General features: G+C 45.7%; 1 protein-coding gene across 1 annotated transcript in view; it reads right to left on the bottom strand.

Moving 5' to 3' along the window:
* Positions 1 to 7,181: 7,181 nt before the first annotated feature.
* CDC5L (cell division cycle 5 like) overlaps positions 7,182 to 19,567 on the bottom strand; it is a 39,170-nt gene continuing 26,784 nt past the window's right edge. Inside the window, exons 15-16 of the mRNA XM_077317719.1 lie at positions 8,640 to 8,852; positions 7,182 to 8,019 (exon numbers count right to left, since the gene is read on the bottom strand). Of these exons, the coding sequence (XP_077173834.1) occupies positions 7,915 to 8,019; positions 8,640 to 8,852 (318 nt within the window). The 3' untranslated portion in view covers positions 7,182 to 7,914. The remainder of the gene's footprint in view (positions 8,020 to 8,639; positions 8,853 to 19,567) is intronic.

Genomic DNA, 19,567 nt, shown 5'->3' on the forward strand with positions numbered 1-19,567 from the left:
CAACCAATCTGCAACACTAGCGGGAAAGTTCTGTGCGTTACCATTGTTGTGGTTTCTACAAAGTCCCTCCCCCTGGCTCTCTCCTCTGATCTTCCGGCGAAGCGATCGCCATTTTTTTTTCTCCGAGCGAGCGGAGTTCAGCCCACCAGTGAGCCTCTGTTTAGAGGCTTCCCCGGCTTCAGTCCCTCCCCAGAGCTGTTTAGTCACTAAGCACAAACAACAGAGAAGCCCGTTTGCTCATGTATTTTCCCTTTATTTTTTACACTGTTTTCGGCCGAAAATCGGGCCCGTGAGGGGGGGGGATTTTTTTTTCACTCGGGAGGAGCGTGGCAACGATGAAACGACAGATCAAACACACCTGCCAGCTGGATGGGTCTCTCCGTTGCAACGAATCAACACATATTCGTTGCAATGGGTATGTTTAAAAAAAAAACCTTTCTTAAAGGGAAAGGGGCTGTTTGGGAGCATGCTAACGGCTGCCCATTGGCTGCTTGACAGCCAGGGGCGGGACGAGCTTGGCAATAGCGCTTCCTTTCTAGCGATTTTTGCTGAGACCGGAAGCTTGTGGGAAACGATGGAAACACAACTGGATTCCACTACAAAGTCAGGTATGCATAATGACGAATTCCACTATTTTAAATGGCGATTTTTCGTTCAGCAAACAATTTGCTATAAGGAACCCGGTGCGGAAAGCCCCTGGAATTTGCCTTGGGCCTGATCCTGCACTTTATACATGGCCTCCAGTTTCCTCGAGGAGGCTGGTACAGAGGTGGGTGACTCCCATATGGGGAGAATAACCTTCTGAATCCCTTTAATAAATGGTAGGGAAACCGGACCAGAACCTGGAGAATATCCATTATTGGATCATCAATTTGTGGATCTGCGGTGAAGTAATCTAACTTAAGGGCCTTATCCATTCTATTCAACTGCTCCAAATACAATCGCAAATCATCCGTTGGTGAGGGTGTTGTGGGCTCTCCCAGAATGTCTTCAGCAGCGGTTAAAGTAGATGCATCTGAATCCCCATCAGAGTCTCTGTCCTCCATAATGTTTGGTTCCAATGGTGCCTCTGAGCCCCCAACATCGTACCGATGTCAGTGGCTGTCATTGCTGAAGACTGGAGGGTCTGTGGGAAGATGCGACATCGAACGGCACCAACAACTGCAATGCCAGTCCTCATAGTTGGAGGGAATCATCAAAGGGATGGAAACCCACAATGATAAGCATCCATCTGATGTTTGGGGAGGGGAGGGACTTCAATAGGTTATAAAGAAGAAGAAGAAGAAGAAGAAGAAGAAGAAGAAGAAGAAGAAGAAGAAGAAGAAGAAGAAGAAGAAGAAGAAGAAGAAGAAGAAGAAGAAGAGTTGGTTCTTATATGCCACTTTTCCCTACCCGAAGGAGGCTCAAAGCGGCTTACAATCGCCTTCCCATTCCTCTCCCCACAACAGACACCCTATGGGGTGGGTGAGGCTGAGAGAGCCCTGATATTACTGAAGAAGAAGAGTTGGTTCTTATATGCCGCTTTCCCCTACCCGAAGGAGTCTCAAAGCGGCTTACAGTGGCCTTCACATTCCTCTCCCCACAACAGACACCCTGTGGGGTGGGTGAAGCTGAGAGCCCTGATATTACTGAAGAAGAGTTGGTTCTTATATGCTGCTTTTCCCTACCCAAAGGAGTCTCAAAGCGGCTTACAGTGGCCTTCCCATTCCTCCCCCCACAACAGACCATCTTCTCTATGGCATTACCCAGAGAGACCATCTTCCAAAGAAGCCATTTTCTCCAGGTGAAGAGATCTCTATTGCCCGGAGATCAATCATGATCTCCAGCCACCACCTGGAGGTTGTAAGAAAAAAGGGGCCAAATGGTGCAGGTGAAGCCATGGAAAAACCATTTGCAGAAAAAAGAAGAAAAATAAATTGGTAGGTCCTGAGAAGAACATTTTCTACGGAAGCAGTGACACACAAGTCCTGGTGAAGCCTTGATCAAGGCCAAAATGACTATTACCAGAGGTCATTAGACTGACTCTTCATTGTCGTTGGCATTTATTATCTTTCATGAAATTATAGATTTGTCAAATACTCTTTTTTGCAGAAGAATATCGTTTTTTCTAACGACTCATAAAACACTGACATATTTTGCTTCCTTTTGCCTCAGCCATCTGGAGGTTGGCATCCCTAAAAACTAAAACTTGTGATGCTTTATGTTTGCAAAGAGATCCTTGAAGGCCGTGGGTGGAATCATGGACGTAGCCGAGTCTGCGTTCTTTGCATAATTTCCACAGGTAGCCCAAATTGTCCTTTGTGTGTGTTATTTAGTTTACCTAGGCCAGGGGTAGTCAAACTGCGGCCCTCCAGATGTCCGTGGATTACAATTCCCATGAGCCCCTGCCAGCAGGGGCTCATGGGAATTGTAGTCCATGGACATCTGGAGGGCCGCAGTTTGACTACCCCTGGCCTAGGCTTTTCTCAAAAGTAGATTGACATTATGTCTCTGGGTTGCCATCCAATGGAAGGAGATTGTCTACTCTTTGCTTTGCATGAAAGAGCTACTTTGAATTGCTCAGACAGTGACTGGTCACTCCCGAGACACCTCATGCCATACGGCTGATCTAGGTCACCCTGTTACAGTGACCATACTGGGCCTGGCTACCAAGGAGGACTAGAGACATTCTCTGTGTAATCTTCTCTCTGGTGCCTTAGAACTGCTGCGTAGAGGAATTGATGGTGTTATGTTAACAGAATGGCACCAGAAAAAAAATGCCTATGAAATATTGAAAACGGGTGATATAAAACACTTGTTAGGTAAAATCTGCAAAGTGCTATTGCAGTATGACAGTAGGACTTTGAAACAGAACAAGTTAAAGATGATATGATAAAACGGGCTCAAAATATTGGAGCGAATATAGACAAAATGGGAAGGATTGTGGATTAACGAGCTGAAATTTATTGAACGTCAGATGTTAAAAGAAAATTGGTATACAATATTTTTTAAATGGCATATTACCTCCAAGATATTGCAAGAATTACTAAGAGTTATGTTAACTGCTGGAAATGGCAGAATGTTTACAGAACAAAAAGTGCATTCCTTTATCTGGGACCTTGATGCAGAGGTTAGCTGACCCAGTCGTTAATATAAATGTCTTGCATTATCTCCGAGTAATTTTCGTGGCAAACAGTGGGCAGAGACAGGCCCTCCCTCTTTTGAGGTCCCAACATGCAATTTCATAGACGGTCACTGGGGGGTGACTGGGGGTATTTGGGATGATGTATAGCTAGCGAATCAGTTTCAACAAGAAGCCTCATGGATTGTCCCTCACTGTTTCAATAAACTACCTTTTGCTGCTATGCCAAGACTGTTTCATTGAGAAGTTGGTGGGAACATGACAATAGCACGTGTGGCCTAGTGTTGGCTACAGCAACATTGCAAGGGGTTGGTGCAGAAGCCAAGAGAACAAACGTTGTTGTCGATTACTGTTCTCTGCTGATTTATTCTGACACAGAGAGGTGAAACATTCCTCGACTATAGCCTATTCTACAGGGCATCTGGTGAAGCTCCAGCGACTGCTGAGGAAACACAAGAGGCTTGGCGTGAACCTGTTGCCTGCTTTGAAATCTCTACAGAACTGGGAATAAAATTTTGGCAGTGGCCATCCTGGCCGCTGAGTGTCTATCTCTGCTTCCAGCTGGAAACAGTTTGCTCTTGTGCTTTAAATGCATTTTGGCATCATGAGCAAAAGCATCTGAGGATGTTAGAAGGAAGTAGAAAGCAAGGCCATCTAACCAGCTACAAATGTACATAAAAATAGACCTGGCATGAGAGGTGAAGCCAAGGAAATGCCAATCTCCCTCTTCCGGTAGCGCTGAGAAATTGCCTATTATACAATTGGTCCTAACTAGATTTCTTCCCCTGATGTTGTCCATATTTGTCCATATTCTGTTTCAGTAAAAACAGGAGCTCAGGCAGAACCTTGAATGCCTTGGCCCCACAGGCTCTGACAGTCCCACTCAATCAGCATGACTATGGCTCAGTGATAGAGAATCTGCTTGGCATGCAGAAGATCCCTGGTTCGATCTCCAACATCTCCACATAAAGGATCAGGCAGGAGATGGTGTGAAAGCCTTCCCCTTAAGACTTTAGAGAGTCAGTGTCCATCTGGGTTGAGTCAATACTGACTTTGCTAGACCAAGGGTCTGATACAGTACAGTACAGGCAGGGGTAGTCAAACTGCGGCCCTCCAGATGTCCATGGACTACAATTCCCATGTTCATGGGAATTGTAGTCCATGGACATCTGGAGGGCCGCAGTTTGACTACCCCTGTACTAAATGATGGTTACCAGAACAATGGGGATACAGAATATGTCCCACATGTGCATGGGCTGGCAGGAGGGGGAGCGTCAGGGAGAAGAACGAACACTGACCCAAGGCCCCGTGAAGCATTTACCTGAAGCGTTTTTTGGCAGGGATTCCACATACCATACGAACTGAATCAATAAGAAATATTGTCTCCAGTCCCAGACATCACAATTCATAAATGCTAGAGATGGACAAAGCGATTTAAAAGAACTATTTCTGACTCTTGTGAGGGATCTTTAAGTAATTTGAATATATCAGAATCTTTCCTTCTAACCTGCAGGCATTAGAATGATCTAATGAGGCAGGCCCTGTCTAAATCGATATACCCTGAACCTTTGACTTTAGCCTGAAAGAGATTCCTGCAAACTTCTACAAAGCTGCATGCTTTAAAAATCATGGGGAAGGGGAAGAAAAAGGGGTGCCCTTATGCTAAAGTTTGGCTAAATCAGATGCAGGTGATCCCCCCCGCCCCCCATCACCTATTGCTCATTGCTTAGCTGAAAACGCTGCTGTCATTTATTAGGAACCATCTAATTTCATTCATCTGAAGATTTACTCCAGAAAAAGGATAGATTATAGCTGGATGTAAGTCCATCTTTATATTGCCAAGGGCGTCCGAAGTCTGACTGCACTAAGCATCATTCATCCATTAATCTTAAGGTGCCTTGCAAACTAAAAGGGAAGTTTTGTACCGTCAGCTTGTGTGCATTTAGCATGTCAGCCTCCTGCTGGGGTCTGAGGGACTCCTGAACGGTCAACACATCTCCAGGCTACAGACATGAGTCTGAAGGTGGCAGCTTCAGAGGGCAGGCATTACGGTGTATCATAGATTCTATATGTAATCCTTCCCCAAGTTCCTCCGTTGATGGGCACTGAGGCTGGAGCTGGCATCCCTAAGGCTATAGTTGCTGGGTTCCTGTTGGCCACCAGTGAGAGTGCCCCTGGAAAACTCAAGAGGCAACGGAATTGCTGTTCTAGAGTCCCAGAGAACAAAATGTATGGTCTGAGTTTCCCTTTTCTCCTTTGACTCCTGGAAGGCATTCCAAAAAATTTGAAGATGCGTAGATGCAGTTGCACACCACAGTGGGCTGTCTAAAGGCCTGGAAGGAAAGCTTGACAAATGGTACATTAGCAAAGCAGAGCCTGCCAGCACTATAATATCTGGTAAAGGCATGAAGCAAGGCCTTGCATTCTCCCTTGTCATGAATTGGGTCCCTGAGTCACTAATGATAGGCTTCCGCCCCTTGCCAAGTCTCCAGGCTGGTTCACAGAATGACCTTCAGGCCTCAAAGGCCTTGGATCTTGCAGTAAATTTCCCCTCAGATACCTTCAAAGTCTGGGATTGAGCCTGGCAGAAATGGAGGAGAAAGGGATGAATGGGAAACTGGAGAGATTTGGAGAGGGCACCAGATATTGCACTGGCACACTCGGGCCACTTTTGGTAAAACCAGGAAGTGATACCACAGATGCTCTATAACAGCTTTTCTCAGCTTTTTTACTGTTGAAAACCCCCTGAAATGTTCTTCAGGCTTTGACAAACCCCAGAAGTGACACGATCGTGCAGAATATGGTTAGGAAGCAGAGCTGTGGACATGGGGCTCCTCCCCTCCTGGCCCATCATTGGCTATTTTGGAAGAAGGGGGGTAGACATGACCATACATGGTCATATCACCTAATAAACGTTTAACAATCTTAAGTATATTAAAAATTAATTCCCACCAATTCAGGGAACCCTTCTAGGTCCATCAACAAACCCCAAGGTTTCATGAAACCATGGTTCAAAAAGCATGCTCTAGAAAACTCTATAGTCTTACCGGAGCGTTTCTGAAAATCCCTGTGACATCGCTTCTGTTTTTTTACTGTACATGACCTTTGGATGTTGCAATCAGCCTGAAGGGCATATGAGTGTGGAAGTTGGAATAGAACGGTCGACACCACTGTGATGTCTGAAATATTGTTTGGCCACGGCTGCTATGACAGAGTGCTTCCATCTTGAACACTTCTCCTGCCACTCTGTACTGCCCAGCAGATGTTGGACTACCACACCAGGGGTAGTCAAACTGCGGCCCTCCAGACTACAATTCCCATGAGTCCCTGCCAGCGAATGTCCATGGACATCAGGAGGGCCGCAGTTTGACTACCCCTGGCCTACACAATTGTAAGGATCCTGGAACTTATGTAATGTGCGAAACATGGATCAAGGTGACTTGTGAACAGGAAAAAACTGCCTCCAGAAATGAAATATTCAATATTGTCTGCAGCACTGCCTTTATGCAGGAAGCTCTCCCACAAAACCTTCCTCTTGCTTTTAGTACTAGGTGTGATAAACGTTTGTTTTTTGCTCTTATTCGTCCAATGTAAATATATACACTCTGTTCTATTGGCAGAGATTCTTTAATACAGTGGTCCCCAACCTTTTTATCACTGGGGACCGGTCAACGCTTGACAACTTTACTGCGGCCTGGCAGGGGACGTAGTCTTTTGCCGAGGGACATCGCTGCCGCTGCCTGAACCCCTGCTCCACTTGCTTTCCCGCTGGCACCCCTGACTTTCCACTGCCCACTGGGGGGCGCTGCCAGCAGTAGCTGCGCAGTGCCACGCCGAGAGGGAGCCCCAGCCATGGCGGCCACTGGAGAGCACCAAAGGTGAGACGGCGGCAAAGTGGCAGGGCAGCCCCTGAGGCAGCAGCCGGGGAGGAGGACAAGGAGGAGCTGCAGCCCGGTACCGACTGATCCACGGATCGGCACCGTTCCCCGGACCGGGGGTTGGGGACCATTGCTTTAATAGACCATTTTAGACTCCATTCAAGATATGGGACACAAGCGCATGCCAATCAAGTTGGATTTTACATCCCAGATTTATTAGAGCCACAGTAGTCACTGGTACATACACACACGCACAATGTGTATACACGGTTGATCTTAACTATGGTAAAACACTAGAAGCATAGGGAAACGGTCATTTGACCAAATGACCACGTGACTAAAAACAAGATCCAAAGTGGTTTAATATGGAAATGCTGGGACCATGAGCTCCACATCCTTGTGTGCGGCGGCCAGCCGTGGGCATGCTGAAGCAAAGGTCTTGTGCATCTGCCACACAAATCAGGGGGAGGACAGGGGCCGGCTTTGATTTATTTCCCTCTCCTTTGTCCTTTAGTGCTGTCAGAGCTGACTTCATATAGCACACGCTTGAGGCGCTAAAAGTAATGACATGTGCAAGTCAGCTTGCCCCGCTGGTCTCAATGGGACTTTGGCGTAATTCGCTTCGTCTGGTTTGAGAGCTGCGTGATAACAGCACTCAGTGAGGGACTTTTACTGTACGCAAACTGGCTTCACTGGATCAGGGTGCAGGGTCCACTGTTTGTTTTTTTCAACTGATCTCTCCTTCCAAACAAACAAAAAAAGGTCCACAACCTTAACACATGGGTACAACGGAAGTCATTTTAAAAACACAATATGCAGTATAAATTGCTTGAGCTTGCTTGAGATACAGATGGGAAAATGTATCTTGCACATTCCAGGAGTCCCGCAAGCGTTGGCTGAAACACGACGCGCTGCTCAATATTTTGACTGAAACGTTTCCTTGTCCAGCATGAATTCCGAGAACCTCTGCTGAAGTTCCTTCTCCCTTTCCTGTTGCCGCTGAACATCTTCCTTCAGGCACTAGAGGCATAAAACAGGTCATCAATGTGCTGTGGTCATATTGTACAGGAGCTCTCCAATTATGTCACACCAATAACTTCTGGGAGCACACACACACTTGCCACATGCCCTGATGTGAACCATTCTCAAGAGGACACTGAAGGTTTAAAAATTCAGGAAGAAATTGAGAAAAAAAGAACAGGGTTTTTTTTTAATGGCATCATAATAAGCATTGAATAAGGAATCTAAGCAAAATGGACAGCATCAAAATTGTTGCGTTTGCCTTCAAGTCATAGCTGCTTATGGTGAGCCCCCTTCAATGGGTTTTCAAGGCAAGAAATATTCAGAGGTGATTTGTCCTTGCTTGCCTCTGGGTCACGACCCTGGTATTCCTTGGAGGTCTCCCATCTAAATACCAGCCAGGGCCTTCGAGTTTCCTACATTTGACAAGATCACGCTATTGTGTCAGCCTATTCAGGCCAGGAGCATTAAAGTAATGGACTCTAATTTCTGTAAAATGAGGATTTTGTACGTTTGTATAAAAAGGAAAATCATGCAAAGCCAACGTGCTGTAATACTTAATTTATCTTCCCCTTCCCCCTTCTAGGTGCCCAGGAGGCCCCACATAACACAGTTTTTACCTCCAGTCTCCTTGGGATGGCAGCATCTTCATGCTTCTTTAGTTCCTCAAATGTGCGCAGTTCCAAGTGAGCTTGTTCAATTTGGTCCCACAAGTCATTCAACTGCTTGATGAGCCCCATGGCACGAGACTGATAACCCCCAAGCAAAATCTTCAGCTTCTTCTCCATTTTGGCAGCCCTCTTCGCTTCGGTTGTCATGTGACCTCTGTTGATCTGATGGACAGAAACACAGAAGTTGGGCATTACCCCACACCAGGGAGATTGGGCTAACTTACAGCTTGGCAGAAATGTAAGTGAGGCTCATAGAACGGTACAATAGAACCCCTCTTCTCCTCCAACATAGCAGAAGTATAAAGCCTGAGATTATACAGAAAGGCCTGCCCACTTCTTCCAAGCTTATTAATACTAAACTGTTCAGAAAATATCAGCAAGGCTGTTGTTTTTTCTTTCTCCTAAAGTGCACTGTGAAAAAAACCCTAAATTAAATAAAGGGTAAAAGTTCAACATTTCAACTATTGGACTATTCACACTAAAGAGTATCATGCTGCGTTGAAGATGGGGATAGACTTTAAAAGCTGAAAGAAAAAATATAAAATGTGTTAAATTGCTAATAACTTAAAGGTACCCTAGGGCAGGGGTAGTCAACCTGTGGTCCTCCAGATGTCCATGGACTACAATTCCCATGAGCCCCTGCCAGCGTTTGCTGGCAGGGGCTCATGGGAAATGTAGTCCATGGACATCTGGAGGACCACAGGTTGACTATCCCTGCCCTAGGGAGTGAAGCTCTATCCATGAAGCTGGGAATTCGATCTCAGCAGCCAGCTCAAGGTTGACTCAGCCTTCTATCCTTCCGAGGTCGGTAAAGTGACTACCCAGCTTGCTGGGGGGGGGGAGGGTGTAAATTGGTAATGACTGGGGAAGGGAATGGCAAACCACCCTGTATTGAGTCTGCCAAGAAAACGCTAGAGGGCATCACCCCAAGGGTCAGATATGACTCAGTGCTTACACAGTGGATACCATTACCTTTACCCTAGAGGGATCCCCAACAGGGTCACTGTGGGCACTGTGTCTGCTAGCCCTCTTTCTGGCCCCCACCAATTTGTTTTAGAAAGTAGGAGGGGCTTCAGCCAGATGTCAGCTGGTGCAGATTTAAAAGCGTCTTGTTAAACTGTGCTTCTGCCTGGAATGTCAAATTGTTATTATTAGTTATATATAACGTCATCCCTGACATTTGGCCATTAGTTCTGCCGCCTACAGCAGCTATTTTGTAAGTGGCTCCACCGCCCATAGCAGCCATTTTGTGGCTGTGCCCACCACCCTGTATCAGCACCAAAGGTGCCCAAAAGGCTCGAAAAGACCCCTGGGGCAGGGGGGCTAATCACCAATGATTCCTCTCATGATTCAAACTGGACCCTATCTGAACTTATTCCAATTTGTAATGGTACTGCCACACAGTCAATACCCAGACCTGGTGACACTAGGGTTCTTGCAATCTGTTGCTGGCCCCACCCACCAAACAGGCCACACCCTGCAACTGATCATCTTTGGGACCTCTTTAAGGACTGGAAATGTCCCAGAGGACTGGAAGAGAGCAAACGTTATTCCAATCTTCAAAAAAGGGGGGATGGATGACCCAGGAAACTACAGACCAGTGAGTCTGATCTCTGTTGTGGGGAAGATAATGGAGCAGATATTAAAGGGAGTGATCTGCAAACATCTAGAGGACAATTTGATGATCCAAGGAAGTCAGCATGGATTTGTCTCTAACAGGTCCTGTCAGACCAAGCTGGTTTCCTTCTTTGACCAAGTAACAGGTTTGCTGGATCGTGGAAATTTGGTTGATGTAGTTTACTTGGATTTTAGTAAAGCTTTTGATAAGGTTCCCCATGCTGTTCTGATGGATAAATTGAAGGACTGCAATCTGTATTTTCAATCTGTATTTAAGTTAGGTGGATAGGGGATTGGTTAGAGAACCGCACTCAAAGAGTTGTTGTCAATGGTGTTTCATCAGACTGGAGGGAGGTGAGTAGCGGGGTACCTCAGGGCTCGGTGCTCAGTCCGGTACTTTTTAACATATTTATTAATGATCTAGATGAGGGGGTGGAGGGACTACTCATCAAGTTTGCAGACGACACCAAATTGGGAGGACTGGCAAATACTCCAGAAGGTAGAGACGGAGTTCAACTGAACACAATGGAAAAATGGGCAAACGAGAACAAGATGCAATTTAATAAAGATAAAAGTAAAGTTCTGCATCTGGGTCAGAAAAATGAAAAGCATACCTACTGGATGGGGGATACGCTTCTAGGTAACACTGTGTGTGAACGAGACCTTGGGGTACTTGTGAACTGTAAACTAAACATGAGCAGGCAGTGTGATGCAGTGGTAAAAAAGGCAAATGCCATTTGGGGCTGTATCAACAGGGGCATCACATCAAAATCACAAGATGTCATAGTCCCATTGTATACGGCACTGGTCAGACCACACCTGGAGTACTGTGTGCAGTTCTGGAGGCCTTACTTCAAGAAGGACGTAGATAAAATTGAAAGGGTACAGAGGAGAGCGACGAGGATAATCTGGGGCCAAGGGACCAAGCCCTATGAAGATAGGTTGAGGGACTTGGGAAATTTCAGCCTGGAGAAAAGGAGGTTGAGATGGGACATGATAGCCTTCTTTAAGTATTTGAAAGGTTGTCATTTGGAGGAGGGCAGGATGCTGTTTCTGTTGGCTGCAGAGGAAAGGACGCGCAGTAATGGGTTTAAACTACAAGTACAACGATATAGGCTAGGTATCAGGAAAAAAATTTTCACAGTCAGAGTAGTTCAGCAGTGGAATAGGCTGCCTAAGGAGGTGGTGAACTCCCCCTCATTGGCAGTCTTCAAGCAAAGGTTTGATACACACTTTTCTTGGATGCTTTAGGATGCTTAGGGCTGATCCTGCATTGAGCAGGGAGGTGGACTGGATGGCCTCTATGGTCCCTTCCAACTCTATGATTCTATGATCTTTGGTGCAGGGCATGAGGTGGATCTGATAGCAATGAATCCTGTTCCATGGACAGATCACTTTGCTTGGAAGTCCTGGCTCTATAACCCACCTCTTTCCTGTATAGGGTTATTTGCAGCCCTCACAGAAATCAAAGAGAAACATTTAAATTTCACTTAGAATGAAGTGGCCTGCTAGAAAGAAGACAATGACTTCCACTAAAGTGGTCTTTCCTTCTCATTTACAGACTCCCCTTGTTTTCTGTTACACTAACACGGAAGTCTTTAGAACCTCACGAAAAGGTCAGAGAACAGTCTTAACACTTGTAACAATGGCAGCTTATTAAAAATTGACGATTCTACAATAATGCCAGCTACATACAATTTTTAGTTTCAGGCTTCATAAAATTTTAAGAGCTCTGCCACCAGTACGAAATTCCAAGCACTTAAGCAGAGATGTGTTTAAACAGTAACCTGCGTTCACAACTTAAAAAACAAAATGGGTTTCAGCAGAGGCAAACAAGTGCTGCACCCTTGTATAAATAGAGGGGAGAAAATGAGAACGCACACGTTTTCGTTCATTTCCTGATAATCCCAAACCTCTGGGAGTTTTTTACCCAGTATTGTGGCACACATAAAATGTGGAAGGGGGGTGGGAGACATCAATTGTACAAGCATTACTCATGACACACTCTTGTATCTTCATAAAATTTAATGTTAACAAAGAAAATATGAAATCTGAGTGAGTTCTTGCAAGTGGGACTAAAATAGGTGCAAATGAGGCTAATTTATTCCCACTGAGGACATTAATTGAACTCCATCCTTCCATTCCAGACAACAAATGACCCAACAATGGAACATACTTCCAAGGAGTCCCTTGAAGCAAAAAGGTGCTTCTTATATTGACACTGCATTGAACAATGACAGGATAAAACCTCACTGCTGTTCCGAATCTCAAATTATATTGTTGGCATAATTTATGGATATTGTAGGGGGAGTATAAAGTCATTGGGATGAGGACCAAAATCTAAACACACTGGCACAAATAAAGGGATCAAGCTGGGATGGCAAAGTGTGTGTGGAGTGCAAATCTTTTGTAATGTGATGTTAAATGAATAAAATGTTCAACCCCTGCTTATGTTGTGGCTACTGTTGATGATCATAGAATTGGAAGGGATCTCCAGGATCATCTAGTCCAACCTCCTGCACAATGAAGGAAATGGCTACAACAGCCAAGCACCGACACAAATCACTTCTGCCCACATGCTTACAATCTGCCTAAATTCACAGAATCAGCATTTCTGTCAGACGGCTATCTAGCCTCTGCTTAAAAATGTCCAAAGGAGGAGAACTTACCACCTCCTGAGGAAGTCTGTCAGGAACTACTTCCGGATATTTGCCCAAAAATTCTTTTGAATTAATTTCATCCCACTGGCTCTGGCCTTATTGTTGATAATATATTTACCTAGATTATGTTGTATACTGTTATATGGTTCATGTTCTCTGTAAACCTCCCTGAGCCACAAGGGAGGGCAGAGTATAAATGCAATCTATCAATCAAATCTCTACGTTCTAATGGTTGGAAATACCACACAGGCCCCTCTGTCGGTTTCTGCTTCATGAGTTACAAAATTTGATTCCTTCTTCAGGCCTGCAGAGTAATTACATTATTCTGCTTCTCCAAAAAGTCTTACAAGTCCCCTCTTACTTCTGTAGTCTGCTTTACATATTATGAAACACAAACAAGGATGCTTTTGCAAGAGACTTATATGTAATTACTATTGAGGTGGAGCAGTCCTATTAATCCACGTGTCTTATTCTGTTCTGGCCTTCCAAAGGATCTAGGCCCCAGGGGTGATCCTGAGTCTTCACACAGCAAGACACCACTCTCCTGGCTTACCCAATGCTCAGAAGGATTCTCTTAGGTGTCTCCTTCCGTACGCTTCCACCAGCCAGTATTTTCAGAATTACTCACTAAAAGGGCCAGCACTCCCATGGTTGCTGATTAAAGGCCTCACCTAGTATCGCCCTTCCCTGGCACTTGTTTTGAATTGCATGTTCAACCAGTGGAATTCTATGTGGTAATATGAACAATTTCCAGCATTCAAAATAGTAAAGATTTGATTGTAAAGAAAAAGTTCACACGCCCTACACAGCAAGTTCACATGCCCTACACAGGTTGAGCAAGGAATATAAATGATGAGTGCAAACATACAATCTCTTGTCCCTCAACTCTACATGTGCTAGCTTACGGCACTGTAATTGTTTTCCATTACCTTCATACTCCATGGCCAGGCATGGCCTACCCCTTGTTTGCTGCTAGAGATTTTACCTTCTCTCTCTGATATCCCTCAATGGCAGGGGTAGTCAACCTGTGGTCCTCCAGACATCCATGGACTACAATTCCCATGAGGCCCTGCCAGTGTTTGTAGTCCATGGACATCTGGATGACCGCAGATTGACTACCCCTGCTCTATGGGTCAAAACTTTTCTTCCTGTAGATCCTTTCTAACCCCTTGCCTTCCTAGTGTGTCATCTTCTGGGAGCTAGACTCCAGCCAAGGTCTGAGCTGGCAAGGAAGCTGGCATTTGCATTTGAAAAGCTCTGGTGGCTGGGTACTTGGAAGCCACTGACTTCCCCCTTCCTGCCTGTCTTCTGCTAACCAAGAAAAGCTTTTAAAACCAAATGTGCCATTTTGCAAAACCCAAGCCTAGCCATAAAATGCATTTCTCCACAACTCTTATTGTTGTTAAGTGTTTGAACATTAAGTTAACTAGTACTGGTTGCTATCTTCATAACTTAACTGCTACAGAAATCTTCACAACTTAACTGCTACAGAAACTGCTACAGAAATGGTGCGATCCTTAAGGTTAAACCATTACCAAATTTCCATCTTTAGGACACTAGTGTGCCAATCGTAATAACAATTTAAGCCCCAGTGACTAAATGGGACTCACTTCTAATTAAGACTTCTTAGGATTGCGCCCTAGGTTACAGACGGGATAAAAAAATAGTACATTTTAAAAATGTATTGTATAAAAATCAACTGATACTATATATATATATGCATGTATGCCTGCATGGAAATTTTTAATGTGCTGTGAACAGAGAGTTCTGAGAAAGACAACAATTTACTGCATTCAGCAACAATATGAACTTTGCATCATTTTAAAAACTCTTTCAAGGTTAGATTTATGCCTTACAGACTCGCCATCTTATTTATTCACAAGTAGAGGCTCATGTCAGCATCTCCTGAACTCCAAGATATATCAGGGCTCCATGAATCTAAGGTGTCAGGGAGCCATGGCACTAAGGAATATCACTTGAGCACCTAGTATTTTCAGCAATGACATTATGACAACCATCAGGGTTATCCTCAATCCTTTTATCATATTATAATTTCAATGGAAAGAAATGTCAAAGCATTTCGTGATAGCTTTTTATGGTAGAAATCATTAGAAATTATGGGCATTAAAATACAAAGCCTTGAAGGCTGAAAAATTAGTCTGACACCTACATCTCTCGCCTGACATTTGGAGTAAAAGGAAATTGGTCAAGGCCTGAGAAATATCAAGTCATCTCATTCTGATTCACTATTATTATTAGACCTAAAGTGTCTGGCCTGTAGTTTTGTTTTGTTTTTGAAAACACACTATTTTGGGGTGATTTATGTTCTATTTAACCCAAGGATCAGGAAGTCTGGGGTTGGAGTACAACTATGCATTTGCTACACAAATTGCCTTCCACAACTGTTTGTTAACAATCACGCAGACTGCCTGAATGATGGAAGGGAAGGGAGAGAAAGGCACCTCTCCCAGCTTATAGAAGGTGGCTCCCAGCTGACACAAGCCAGACATAGAAGATCACGTCTGGCTGGCTCCTTCTCTCTTTTTTTGGGGGGGGGGGAGGGGGGAGCTCTTTTTCCAGGGCTATTTCCTCCCTCCATTCTCTATCCTATAAGCAGGACAGCCAGGGGCACTTCACGATCCCTTTTATCCATTACACTTAAGATGCTTGTTCTCCCTGAAGAATTGTGTAATTCTACTGGAGCGAACGCAGTTTGGCAGGGCCTGCAAAACGGAGTTCTTCCATCAGGCCTTAGGTAGGGGCCAGGAAGCGGGTAACACCCAGGGAGCCCTCCAAAACACCCTGCTACCTGATATGCCCGCTGGGCACATCACGGGGAAATCCTCGGCCCAACCAACCTGTTGGGTTACAGTTAAGCCTTACATTAAATGGTTAAATCTCAAGTTTGCGTTGGGTTACAGTTAAATGGTTAATAGTTACATCTTTAATGATGTTGAGACAGTTAGCTGAGTATGATTCTGGAGTATATTGTAGTATTTCATACAAGAGCACATATACGATATGCTGTAAATTGCCCTGAGCCGTATGGCAGGCCGGTGTAAAAATACAGTAAATATAAATAATAAATGAATAAATCCAAAAGTGTGCACACAACACATCTGTACATTCCTCATATCTGTGAGGGGAAAAAGTGGTCCATTGAAAGAAAAGTGATTTTGTCCCCTTTTAAAGCCCTATGAAGATAGGCTGAGGGACTTGGGAATGTCCAGCCTGGAGAAAAGAAGGTTGAGAGGGGACATGATAGCCCTCTTTAAGTATTTGAAAGGTTGTCACTTGGAGGAGGGCAGGATGCTGTTTCCGTTGGCTGCAGAGGAGAGGACACGCAGTAATGGGTTTAAACTTCAAGTACAACGATATAGGCTAGATATCAGGAAAAAGTTTTTCACAGTCAGAGTAGTTCAGCAGTAGAATAGGCTGCCTAAGGAGGTGGTGAGCTCCCCCTCACTGGAAGTCTTCAAGCAAAGGTTGGATACACACTTTTCTTGGACGCTTTAGGATGCTTTTGGCTGATCCTGCGTTGAGCAGGGGGTTGGACTAGATGGCCTGTATGGCTCCTTCCAACTCTATGATTCTATGATTCTAATCTAAATAGGGACAGTGTGGATGAAGGAAGGCTATTTCAAACATTTTGTTGCCTTGAACAAGTGTTTAGATCCAATTGGCTGATCCCCAATCTTTCTTGTTTGGCTCTCTGCTATGCTGTTTTCCAAAAATAAATGAAATATTAGAGTAGGAATTGTATGTTTTTCAGTTCTGTTAAAATTCTTCATTGACTGTCCTTGTTTTTTAAATAAAAGGTATCACCTTGCAAGTTTTAAGAGCCACCACTTAAAAGATAATACAAAAATTACTGACCAAAATGTCAACAGCTGCTTGTTAGAGATTATTGAAGGGGAATGTTATTTCCCAGGTTAGTGCTGCTATCCTTCTGCCACTAGGTAAAAGCTATGTTAACTGGCATCCCCCACTCTCAATGGATGCTGATTAATATAGCTTGTTGGGTACTGGTAAGGATTACCCTATGAAACTTGTTTGAAAGAAGTCTCAAGACAGAAAATCCGTAGTATGTAACACAACGGGTAGCTGATTTGTGGGAAATCCTGGCTTTAAAGACATACTGACATCCCTCCAGCCGAAGATTAACCTGTGGGCTTACTTGTTTTGTAGACTTAGCACAGGTGTTCCCGGCTTCCAATTACTCACATAAAGCTGCCCCACCATTTCCCAAGCGTATTTACCAGAGAGAAAGCCCTTCCAAGTGACAGGCTTTGCCTTTGATCTTTCTACCAATAAAAAATAATTTTGTTGTCCCTATCACAGTTTTTGCTTTCGATAGTTAAGAACCAGGAGATTTGGGGTCTTCAATCTACAAAAACGTCTTGTATCCAGTAAGGGAGAGTGCAGCACAAACAAGCAGATACAGAGTTCCTCAAATTTTAGCACCAGCAGACTTTTCACAATTAGTTCATAAACTCAACTAGTTCATAAACATTCAGAGTGATCAAAACAAAGAATCTTGTAGATAGTATAATCTATACATTAAGCAAGCTTAGAATGTTACTGTTTATCTGTTCCTTTTCTGCTTAGGCAATACTACTTACACTTTTAACTACATTATTCATTACCTGCCTCTCTAATGCAAGAGATTCTTTAAAAAAACAAATCAACGGTTTTAAAAAAGCAAACAACAGCATTAAGTTAATAAAACTGCAAACAGGACAAAGATAGCAAAATGTAAAGGGAGACCTCATCTAAAAGTCAAGGCAATCATATTTAACGGGTCCTTAAAGTCAGTAAATCACTGAGGGAAGCATTCCACAGTCAGAGCCCCACTACTGAAAACACCCCATCTTTGGATGCAACCCACTTCAACTCCACAGAGGTGGAGGTGATGACATTAACTAACAGGAATAACACTAAATAAGAAGTACTCTGACCATAAGCCACTTAAAGGTAAAGGTATCCCCTGTGCAAGCACCGAGTCATGTCTGACCCTTGGGGTGACGCCCTCTAGCGTTTTCATGGCAGACTCAATACAGGGTGGTTTGCCATTCCCTTCCCAGTCATTACCATTTACCCCCCAGCAAGCTGGGGACTCATTTTACCGACCTCGGAAGGATGGAAGGCTGAGTCGACCTTGAGCTGGCTGCTAGGATTGAACTCCCAGCCTCATGGTCAGACAGCTTCAGACAGCATGACTGCTGCCTTAACACTCTGCGGCACAAGAGGTTCTTATGGTGCTTTTAAAGGTACAAACCAGTGCTTTGAATTGGTGGGGGGTTTTAACAATTATTTAATTATTTTAAAACTTATTATTTAATTCTGGCTTGTGTATTTATATATCGTATTGCACTGTATTTTCATCTGATATTACCTGCCCTTAGTGAGAAGAGCAGGTTATAAGAATAAATTTATTATTACCACTAGTAAAAAAAGCCCATTTTATCCTTGAATAAAATGGGCGCTAGCGAGCACTGGGCGGGGAAGCCTTTGGAGGGCAAAGGCTTCCCGGGGCGGGGCTCTACCCTGCGGGAGAAGGCCACAGGGTAGGCGGGCAGCCACACGGGATGTCGAGCGTCCTCCCAGGGTGTGGAAGAGGCTCAGCGCAGCCGCGGCTCGGGAAGGCTGGTATGGGGGTGGGAGAAGGGCGGGCAGTCACCCGGGCAGCTTACCAGAGCTGCTGGCGAGGTGCACCATGTAGGAGACGCCGCAGTGGGGACTCAGGCCGGCTGGGGCTGGTGGGCGACGGCGAGTGCAAGCAGGCATGCGCGGGAGTCTGCGCATGGGCGTCTCAGTCCAGCGCCATGGTGGAGGTGGCACAGGGCGCGCTGGGTAGGTGAGGCGCGGCCTAGGCAAGGCGCATCATGGCCTATGCGAGGCGCGGCGCCACGGCAAGGGGAGAAAAGGGCCAGGGAAGCGGAGGACGGCGTCAAGGTGAGTTGGGTCGCGGGCACGGAACTGGGAAAGGGACGGTGGGGGTGGGGCCGGGAGGGTGGCAGCTCAAGAGGCGGCTGGCGCGCATCGTGTGATCGTGGGGGGAGGGGGGTGGTGGGAAGGGGTCGGGGGATCGAGCAGAGGGAGGGACAGGGCAGGTCACCTTATTCCTGAGGCGTCGTTGAGGGCGGTCAGCGGCGGCGGGGCGTCCTCGGGTCGTCGTGAGGTCCTGTTCGGCCATGTTGGATCGCGGGAGGGTCTCTGGGCGCTCCAGCGTCGCTGGGGATGGGAGTCCCCACCAGCCGCGCACAGCGCGGCTGGCAGGGGCTCCCTGACGCGGCGAGAGGCGCTTTGCACCTCTCAACGCGTCAGTCCGCCAGACAGGGAGTCCCCGCCAGGCTCAGCTCCTCTTCATTCAGCCGGGAGGCAGGTAGGGAGGCCCCGGGGTTCCCTCGGGCGGCGGCCTGACGCGGCGAGAGGCGTCAGGCCGGGAGCAACTGCCAGCCATGTTGGATCGCGGGAGGGTCTCCGTCAGTCCGCCGGACAGGGAGTCCCCGCCAGGCTCAGCTCCTCTTCATTCAGCTGGGAGGCAGGTAGGGAGTCCCCGGGGTTCTCTTGGGCGGCGGCCTGACGCGGCGAGAGGCC

This window comes from Paroedura picta, chromosome 1, assembly GCF_049243985.1.
Source record: "Paroedura picta isolate Pp20150507F chromosome 1, Ppicta_v3.0, whole genome shotgun sequence".
NCBI lineage: Eukaryota > Metazoa > Chordata > Lepidosauria > Squamata > Gekkonidae > Paroedura > Paroedura picta.